General features: G+C 34.9%; 1 protein-coding gene across 6 annotated transcripts in view; it reads left to right on the top strand.

The window, feature by feature from the left end:
• Positions 1–10,164, top strand: part of ANK3 (ankyrin 3) — a 698,348-nt gene that overhangs the window by 662,763 nt on the left and 25,421 nt on the right. For 4 of the 6 annotated variants that reach the window (XM_074382265.1, XM_074382263.1, XM_074382266.1 and 1 more), the window contains 5 exons: positions 165–239; positions 3,900–4,031; positions 4,941–5,084; positions 8,099–8,407; positions 8,675–8,765. In XM_074382265.1, the coding sequence (XP_074238366.1) occupies positions 165–239; positions 3,900–4,031; positions 4,941–5,084; positions 8,099–8,407; positions 8,675–8,765 (751 nt within the window). Of the gene's footprint in view, positions 1–164; positions 240–3,899; positions 4,032–4,940; positions 5,085–8,098; positions 8,766–10,164 lie in introns of all 6 variants that reach the window. The other 2 variants (XM_074382261.1, XM_074382262.1) reach the window with 2 other exon arrangements.

The following is a 10,164-nucleotide window of genomic DNA, read 5'->3' as shown; positions in this document are numbered from 1 at the left end:
AAATGAGCCATGTGCAAAGAAGTGTTCATGTAGGTGACTAGGACACATTTAAGTGTACAGTGTTAGCATTAGTCTCTCTGTAAAATCTGCGTACTGCTAAAAGCAATTTTCCAGTATCGTATCTTTCTTGATGATTATTTTAATTAAGAAATTGTAAATCGTAGGTCCACAGAGTCCATGTGAACGGACAGATATCAGGATGGCAATAGTAGCCGACCACCTGGGACTTAGTTGGACAGGTAAGTGTATACACCCCTGAATGAAACCAATTAGCTTCTTCATTTCTTTGTCTTACAAGCAGTTCAATATATTTATTTTAAAAACAGAAACAAGCAACTAGTAAAAAACATTTTTATAACCAATAATTTTATCTACCCAGAGATAAATACTGATTGAACCTTATATACTGTGTTTTTCCAACACCTTTGCTATGCATATGCACTAAGAAGTTGAAATTTAAATTTATTTTACCTTAAATTTAAGCATTTTCTTCACAATGTCAATTCTGCAGTATAGGATAACCTTTTACCGAATGGCAAGTTTATCTTGTAGCACAAAATAAAAACACAGCTAAGGCCTTTAATTAATCCAAATTTTTTTCACATGGTTTATGTCCTTAAAGCAGCTTTCTAGGCAATGGCTCAATTAACCCATGCCTAGGTTGCACAAATTTTATTCATTCACTGTGAAGTACTCTTCACAGTTTTTATGACATACACATAAAATTTTATGTTTATTTGCCTGATACTCTTCTTTAGGTAAACTCACTTTTATGTTCAAATATTTATTTAAAAGAAAAATCTTGTATCACTTTGATAAGAGGAAAGGATTATCTGCAATATCTATGTAAACAATGACAGTTCAAATTTTAAATTAAAAATGTTTAAATATGTAAATATATTTAATTCACAAAAGTTGAATTCTATAAAATAAATGAAACTATGAACAGTGCGTAGAAAAGGAATATTTGATTTTGTTTCATTAAAGATGAAGATGGCCAGGCATGGTAGCTCATGCCTGAAATCCCAGCACTGTAGGAGGCCAAGGCAGGCAGATCACTTGAGGTCAGGACCAGCATACCTAACATGGTAGAACCCTGTCTCTACTAAAAATACAAAAATTAGCCAGGCATGGTGGGTGCTTGCCTCCTGTCTCAGGTACTTGGAAGGCCAAGGCGGGAGAATCCCTTGAACCCAGGAGGTGGAGGCTGCAGTGACCCGAGATCATACCACTGCATTCCAGTCTAGGTGACAGAGTGAGATTCCATCTCAGTAATAATAATAATAATAAAAGCTGATGAGATTTTGTATCAATTGGACAATTCTGCATTATAATTTTGAGCTTAACAGGACCCTCAAAATCCTCCCTCATATGAACCTGAGAAATTTTAAGTTTTATAGGTTAAGTATATTTTTTAATGCATGGCCAAATAATAAATATTCATTATCATCACATTTAAAGTCATCTTGAATACCATTAGCAACATACATTCCATACAGTTATCTCTGTTTAAAGGGAGAATATGAAACTAGATAATAGGAAGCAATCTCATCTAATTTTTTTTTGCTTGGAAAGCCCTCAGCCCCCATCCACCCTCACCACCACTACCCCATATCAAACCCTCCTCTCTTCAGCAACCTAGTCTCTGCTCTCAGGTATACTGCTCATGACCAGGAGCTGAGTGGAGTTATAAAAAGACAGGTGGTCTGAGTAATGTTTTGTAGGCAGTTGAGAGTTAATAGTAATTTGTTATGTATAAATATTTACTAATATCTAATATTTATATTTTAACATTGGACATTGTAATCTGAAAATATACTGGAGCAAATGTTTGTTTTGCTTTATTATATGCTCAGAACTGTTAAATTATTTTTCTTAAGCAAATACAGTCAGTAAATTTTTAGAGATGTGGCATAATGGCCAGACAAAAAGCCATAAACCTAAAATTCTTAGTTAGCAAAGTCAGTGTCTTTGCTCTTTATTAAGTCTCTAGACAGTGGATACAATTTTGTCACGAAGTCCTGCTGGGCAGTGGGAGTATTGTCTCTTAAAATACAGAGATGAAGAACTTAAAGTAGTTAACTTCTCTAACTAGAATTACTGTATGCTCAATGATAATTATTAAGAATATTAAGCATTTAAGAGAACAAAATTTACATCTGTCCCTTGAAACCACTATTAACACCTTATGTGCTTTTTTAAAAAACTAAGAACTTTTTATAATGTTATACATATAATGTAATCTGCTTTTTTATTTGTAATTGTGGTTTTCTACAAAATTAAATATTTTCTGATCTTGGTTTTAATTCATAAAAAAATAAACCAATAGTTGTACCTTATGATGGTGGTTTTCTAACTATGATTCACATTGCCTCCATGAGTCATGAAATCAGTTCATGCTTTGTTTTTGTTTTTAAATGGAATATTATATAAAAGAAAAGTACTGTGTATTACGTGTATTAAGGCTAAATTTTGCTTCATGGACATCTGATTTTATTTATGTAAACACCATGATATATAATGTATTTTTAACCTTAGGCCATTATCGAAACAATTGTTTGAAAGCCACTGCCTTAAATTAACTTTTATCCTTTTGTTCAACATGTGGATTGTTTTCAATGAACATTCATGTATATAAATTGTTGTATATGACCTTTATATATTGTCAGGGTACATTTCTAAATGTGAATCACTTGGTCAAAAGATAGTGGATTTCTTTGAGCTTCTGAATGCATTTTGCAAAATTGATGGAAGTATTTTTTAAGGGGGATAGAGTCTTGACCAATTCCTTTCCCATGGGATCATTTTTGCCCATTTCTTACTTTTTGTCATCATTTTGATAAACTTTTAATATACAAAAAAATATATATATAGTGGGAACTAAGTCTCCTTCCCTTCTCTGACTTCTAAGGCAGCCACCAATACTGAGATCTTACGTATCTTTTCAAAGACACGCTGCAGTTTACAAGATTGAATATATGAGTATATATGATATATACAAGTAGATGGACAGAAAGTTGCATCCCTTTAATTTTTAATCAAGTAGCTTCATATCATATATGATTATCTGGCCTGGAGTCATCATATAACCTTCTGTGTGGAGTTTATGAAAGTTCAAAGCATAAAAGGTGGAATATTACGTAAATAAAAGATACACTTCATGAAAATTGATTAGCACAAACCCTATCAGCATCTCTTGTGCCATATACACGAATTGTATACCCCTATCTTATAATTTTCTCAAATTGTAGAGAATTTGGCTGAATTAAAAAAAAATCATGCAATATCCTCTTTGTAAACACCAAATGTCTTTCTTTTTTCTTTTTTTTTTTTTTTTTGGAGACAGGGTCTCACTCTGTTGCCCAGGCTGAAGTGCAGTGGCACAGTCTCAGCTCACTGCAACACCTGCCTCCTGGGTTCAAGTGATCCAACTCAGCCTCCTGAGTAGCTGGGACCAAAGGCATGCGCCACCGTGCCTGGCTAATTTTTGTGGGTGGTGGTGGTTGTTGTTGTTGTGTATGTGTGTAGATGGGGGTTTTGCTGTGTTTCCCAGGCTGGTCTCAAACTCCTGGACATAAGCAGTCCACCTGCCTCAGCCTCCTGAAGTGCTGGGATTATAGGTATGGGCCACTGTGCCTAGCCTAAGTCCAAAAATCTTTATAAGATCCCTTTAAAAAAGTCTGATTATAAGTCATTATCTAAGGAAAGTTAAGTCACAGCCTGCGTATGGTCACTACTTTGCTATGAAACCAAGTATATAAAGATTAATGCCTGAGGCTGTACTTCAGCTTGACTGTAAAATTCCTTTTTCTTTTTGTGGTAATTGAGCATTACTTTTGTGAAACATGTATGATAAAAGTAGAATATGCAATCTTAGTAACTCTCTTTCTTTTCTACAGAACTGGCAAGGGAACTGAATTTTTCAGTGGATGAAATAAATCAAATACGTGTGGAAAACCCCAATTCTTTAATTTCTCAAAGCTTCATGTTATTAAAAAAATGGGTTACCAGAGACGGAAAAAATGCCACAAGTATGCCAAAATTATATTATTTTAACTTTCAAAATTGCATATATGTAATATTTTAGATAAGCTGACTGTTAGGTTCATTCAAGTATTGTTCTAATTTTCTGTAACCTTTAATGTAGAAAAATAAGAGTAATCATGAGGTAATAACAAGTCTTTTGAAGTTATACTTGTATAATTTAGTATTAACAGTTTACACTTCTATTCTTCAGAAGCTTTTTGGAAAGCAAGTAGCAGGGAATTTTTTTTGCATTTGGCCTGCCATTCTCTCTGTGACCATCAAGACTCAAAAAATAATTTGTTATTAAATCAGTTTCTGGGACACAGTCATCGGAAACACTCTGAAGTTACCGCTATGGCTGGAGGTGGATGTGCAGAGAGAGAAGACAGAATCATATTAGGAGAGCAAATACATTTATTCAGCTTGGTCGGCTCTACTCTTGTTGGGTTTGGTTCTGTTGGCTGGTGGGAGGGCGGTAGTGCTGTATATTCACAAGTGCCAACCCACAACAATGTGGAATGAGTTATTGTGGGTTTGCCTATGTCAACTTGACCTTAGAAAGTCATTAAAATGCTAAGTACCAAGTATGAGGATGACCTATTTTGACATTCTAAGAGGAAAGGAAATTATTTAGTTTTACTAGATCCCCTTACAACTAAAAGGAGTCTAGCTACTTTAAGGACCATCTGCTCTGTTATAGCAGATCTACAGCTTTACAAAGTGATGATTAAGACTCTGACATCTTCCCTGTAGCAGCGAGCATTCTGAGTCCTCTGGATGGGAAGATTGCAGAGGTGGAGTAAGAAGGAGCTAAGATGTCAGGAGGGTTGCGAAAGCCATGCCTTTGTGTAGATATTGTGCTGATGGAAAGAACAAAATTTAATTGGGTTTTCAACCTTTCTTCTCCTTTTCAGCTGATGCCTTAACTGCGGTCTTGACAAAAATTAATCGAATAGATATAGTGACACTGCTAGAAGGACCAATATTTGATTATGGAAATATTTCAGGCACCAGAAGTTTTGCAGATGAGAACAATGTTTTCCATGACCCTGTTGATGGTAATTGAATTTAGTGTTCATATTTATTCAATCATTTGATAAAATTTGAAAGTGCAGTCAGACAAGGCAGTCACTTAAAACCAACTAAACTGTGATTTGCTTGACTTAATTTCTCATTTTCACAGTATTTTCTCTGCCACAGTCTGCAAATAAACACTCTGATAGCAGAGCAAACTTGGTAAACATCTCTGTTTATATACAATCTAAAACATGAAGTATGAAAGCATAAGGTATCTGAAAGAGTTGGTATTTCTAATATTTCATATGACCAAATGGGAGAAAGTTAAATATCTAGAGAATGAATTGCTTTTGCACTTTTAATTTTTATATTAACCCCCGAAACTAGTTACTCCTTTTGTTAATATATAGGTAAAACAAATGAGCCATTTTTATCAAATAAGCAAGGTATTGAGTAAACTGTAAGCATGCATACAAATTGTAAGGTAAAATGGCAGTTTACTGTTGTGTCACCAAGTATTTAAATGTGCACTGAAAAAGACTGATATATCGTACAAATAAATGCTTTAGTTATTTAGCATTATTTTAACTTCATATGCTGCCATTTATTTGGAAAAACTACTTGATCTATTGTATATCAAAGCAGCATGATTTCTAATTCAACCAGCATAGATGTTACTAATAATGATTCCTCTTTCACATTAGCTTAATTTATATAATAATCTTGTCACTTTTTCCTCATTATGTAAATTGGTGCTTTTTTCAACTGAAGTATTAAGAAAAACATAATAAATATCATACTATGTTTTTCAAAATAATCCTGTCTTACCTTCACAAATGGAAAATTTATTCCTACAATAAATTTTTGTTTTGTTTTTGAGACAAAGTCTTGCTCTGTCACCCAGGCTGGAGTGCAAAGGCATGATCTCAGTTCACTGCAACCACTGCCTCTTGGGTTCAAGCCATTCTTCTATCTCAGCCTCCCGAGTAGGTGGGACTACAGGTGTACACCACCACACCAGCTAAGTTTTTGTATTTTTAGTAGAGACAAGGTTTCACTGTGTTGGCCAGGCTGGTCTCGAACTCCTGACCTCAAGTGATTCACCCACCTCAGTCTCCCAATGTGTTGGAATTATAAGCATGAGCCATCCCAGCCAGCGTCTACAATGAATTTTGAGTAGAAAATCTGATCATAGTGTGGAGGCAGGAAGAGGAACTAAGAATCTTTTTCTACTATTCAATTTTGAAACTGGCAAAGTTAGACTAACAAGAGTCACTGACTTCTAATTAACTTGTGGAAAAATATCTCAAAATTCTTAGAAAGTTTCTGCTTATTAAAAAGTTTAAGTCTGGCTGAGCGCAGTCTGTCTCTTAAAAAAAAAAAAAAGGTTGTCAATAAAAAAATTAAAGTATACTTGTTATCCATGTAACAAACACAATGGGTAATGAAGTAAAAAGCAGTTGTTTTTAGGTTTATAAATACCTTACACCCTTGGGAAAATGCTCCCTTTGAGCTATGTCTTATATGCAAGGCCATGTATTGGCAACCAAATGTTTTTTGCACTAGATAAACGTAGATCATCATACCAAATTTTAAATTATTGGTAAGTTATAGTTTATACATTCTTCTAATATTATTTACTGGGAAAAATATTTTTTAAGTAACTAATAAAAAAGATCACCAGAACATGACAGAAGCAGTTGATGGCCTTGAAAGCTTCATTTAATTTGAACGTTTTAAAATTGGAATATCTCCTTAAAATACAGTCACAAGGGCTTTCTGTTGCTGTATCTTAATATTTTTATATTCCTTGTTCAAAATTTCTTAGGGAAATTTAGAAACGTGCATGTGAAGTAATTTCACTTAGGCAGATTATAAACCTCAGCTAATCTTAGCCAGCTTTTCAACAGGAGTCTGGTTTATAGATGACCATAACTGAAAAACGTTCACTTACCTATAGCAACTTGAGTTTACAACAGCAGCTAAATTGGTATTTACCTTGGACTGATGGAAAGATTAGACTTTCATTTTGTAGACCAACAATTCAGAAACTGTGCTTTGTTGCTTTTTTCCTGTCTCTCCTCTTCGTTGAACTTTTATGAAACTTCCTTTCCTCACCATGACCAGACCATTGTTGACTCTTCTCTCTGCTAAGGCAGAAAAATGCTTCCATAGTCCACGCAGCAATGTTTAAAACGAGGGATTAGCTCCCCCCTCCCCTTTCGTGTAGACTGGTTAATAAACACTGTGTTTCATAGCATTGTTGTGAATATTCAGAGTGCTCCCTGCAAATGGTTTTCCTACTATCTCTGTTGTGTATCATTTCTCTTTATCTGATTTGTGGTTCTGAGTGGACTCTACCACCAACTTCACCAAGACCTTCATGTACACCACAGCCCTTTCATCTCGGTCATCTCTGTTTTTGTACAACACCCAAAAACTACATGGAGTCTTTTAAACTTGGTCTGTTTTTTAAATCTTTTTCTTAACATCTTTTTAAATTTTATTTTCCCAGTGCTACTGCTCTAAAACTAATAATTATTTCTTTCCAAAGATTAAATCCATTTTTCTTTGCTGTAAATTTCATGCGAAAGGAGGACTAGGTTGCATTGCTCCTACATACAATTCTTAAAATAAGTTGTAGATAATTACAAAAATTGGTTTCTTGTGGCTTGCTGTATTCAGTTCACCACAGTATGAACTTTGCATGCTAAATATAGAAAGATAATAAGAATCTCATACAATGACAACTAACTTTATATTGGCTTAGTCTGCATACTTTGGATTAGTGTGCATATTTAAGTTATTGTATCATAACTGCCAAAACTGATAGAAACAATTGATATCTTAATTGGTATTCTATTTTATTGGAGTTTGCACTAGGCTTTTAATTTCATTGTGTTACATTTAATTGAACTAAACTGATAAATGTATCAACATTAATCTGTAATTCATCATACATTTTCATGCCTGATATAATTTTAGTCATTCCATATGTTTTTGTTTCATGTATTCTAATTCATTCCAGTCAGTCCAAATGTACTGTCTTCCATAGGTTATCCTTCCCTTCAAGTGGAACTGGAAACCCCCACAGGGTTGCACTACACACCACCTACCCCTTTGCAGCAAGATGATTATTTTAGTGATACCTCTAGCATAGAATCTCCCTTTAGAACCCCCAGTAGACTGAGTGATGGGCTAGTGCCTTCCCAGGGGAACATAGAGCGTTCCACAGATGGACCTCCAGTTGTAACTGCAGAAGACACTTCCTTAGAAGACAGCAAACTGGAAGACTCAGTGCCTTTAACAGAAATGCCTGAAGCAGTGGATGTAGATGAGAGCCAGTTGGAGGATGTATGTCTGAGTGAGTATCCTCAATACCTCGGAAATTTGGCTGGGGCCCCAAAAGATGTTAAACCAGCACAGCCTAGAAAACTAGGAGTAAGCTCTGCGCAGCAGGAGAAAGGAAAATCTGGTCCTGATGAGGAGATGACGGAAGAGAAACTCAAATCTCTATTTGAGGACATCCATCTTGAAGAAGGAGTAGAGTCTGAGGAGATGACAGAAGAAAAAGTACAGGCTATTCTTAAGCGTGTTCAGCAAGCAGAACTGGAAATGTCTTCAATTACAGGTTGGCAGAATGAGACATCAAGTGGAAACCTAGAATCGCCCGCTCAAGCTCGAAGAGTAACTGGTGGGTTACTAGATCGACTGGATGACAGGTATGGCTGTTTCAAAAAAAGGAAAGTGAAATGCAGGTTACTTGTTAAGAGTTTATCTTAAATACATGCTTTTTAGCGGTGACTTCTAAATTACCATTCTAGTTCTGGAATAAAACATGCTTTAAAGGTCAGTTCTTTCTGCTAATCTGGAAAGGAAAGTGAATTTAAATTCAAATTAAATTCTCAAAACTATTGAGAGGCTGAAATGAAATACAAGAAAATTTACATACATGCCCAAGATTTAGGTGTCGTCTTTACTTTAGAAGACTATTCTTTTCTAGTTTATTACTTGTATGATTCTTTCAATATAGCCAATAATTATTGTTCATTTAAAATAATGAGTAAGGTAGGCAATCACTTGAGGCCAGGAGTTCGAGACCAGCCTGGCCAACGTGGTGAAACCCCATCTCTACTAAAAATACAAAAATTAGCCGGGTGTGCCGGCACGTGGCTGTAATCCCAGCTACTCAGGGGGCTGAGACAGAAGAATTGCTTGAACCCACAAGGTGGAGGTTGCAGTGAGCCGAGATCACACCATTGCACTCCAGCCTAGGTGACAGAGTGAGACTGTCTCAAAAAAATAAGAATAATAATGAATGAAAGTCCATGTTGTTTAGAAATATAAATATTTCTTTTTCCTAACTGCAAACATAAATATGCTCATTATAACACTTAAAATGCAGATTAAACAAATCAATATACCCTGTCACCTACCAATAACATTTTGGTGGGTTTTCTTCTATGCAGAGTTTTTTAAATGTCTTAATGTAAAAAGTGCAGAGAAGCAAAAAGAAAAGACATCTATTCTCCTACCATACTAGAAAAAACTGATTTTACATACCCTTCTATTTTTCTACATGAGTCTTGTTTTTCAAACAGGTATATGGTTTTTTATACCAAATGTTGCCATGGTAGACATTCGTCTTTACCCAAAATAATTTCCTCGTCATGAATCTGGTTAATTCTTATACTGGCCTTGCTCTAGAAAGGTGAGAGTGTAGAATATGAGGCATAGGTTCAAATCCCACCACCATTAGGTATGCATTTTGTGATTTTGGATGAATCTGCGCTCTAAGAATGTCACTCTGATATCTTTAAATATAAGAATACTACTACCTTCCTTAAACAGATTTATAGATAGAAAATAAAGGATGTATCATGTCTACCAAATGACTGACACAAATAGTAATCTCTCAGTAGCACTAGGTATTATTTTTATTTACATACACATTAGACTAAAACATATTTTACTTCAGTGACAGCTCGATAAACTTTGGTTGGACACAAAAGAACTTACATTGTTTCATAACCAAACTTTAATTTTCATGTCATGAATAAGCTTCTTGCTCAATAAAAATTCCCAAAGAGGGAGTTTACAAAACTGCTTTTGAAAATTGGA

Source organism: Saimiri boliviensis, chromosome 12 (genome assembly GCF_048565385.1).
Source record: "Saimiri boliviensis isolate mSaiBol1 chromosome 12, mSaiBol1.pri, whole genome shotgun sequence".
In the NCBI taxonomy this organism is placed as follows: Eukaryota; Metazoa; Chordata; class Mammalia; order Primates; family Cebidae; genus Saimiri; species Saimiri boliviensis.
The sequence above is the reverse complement of the archived record's forward strand: the minus strand, read 5'-3'. Positions and strand labels throughout refer to the sequence as shown.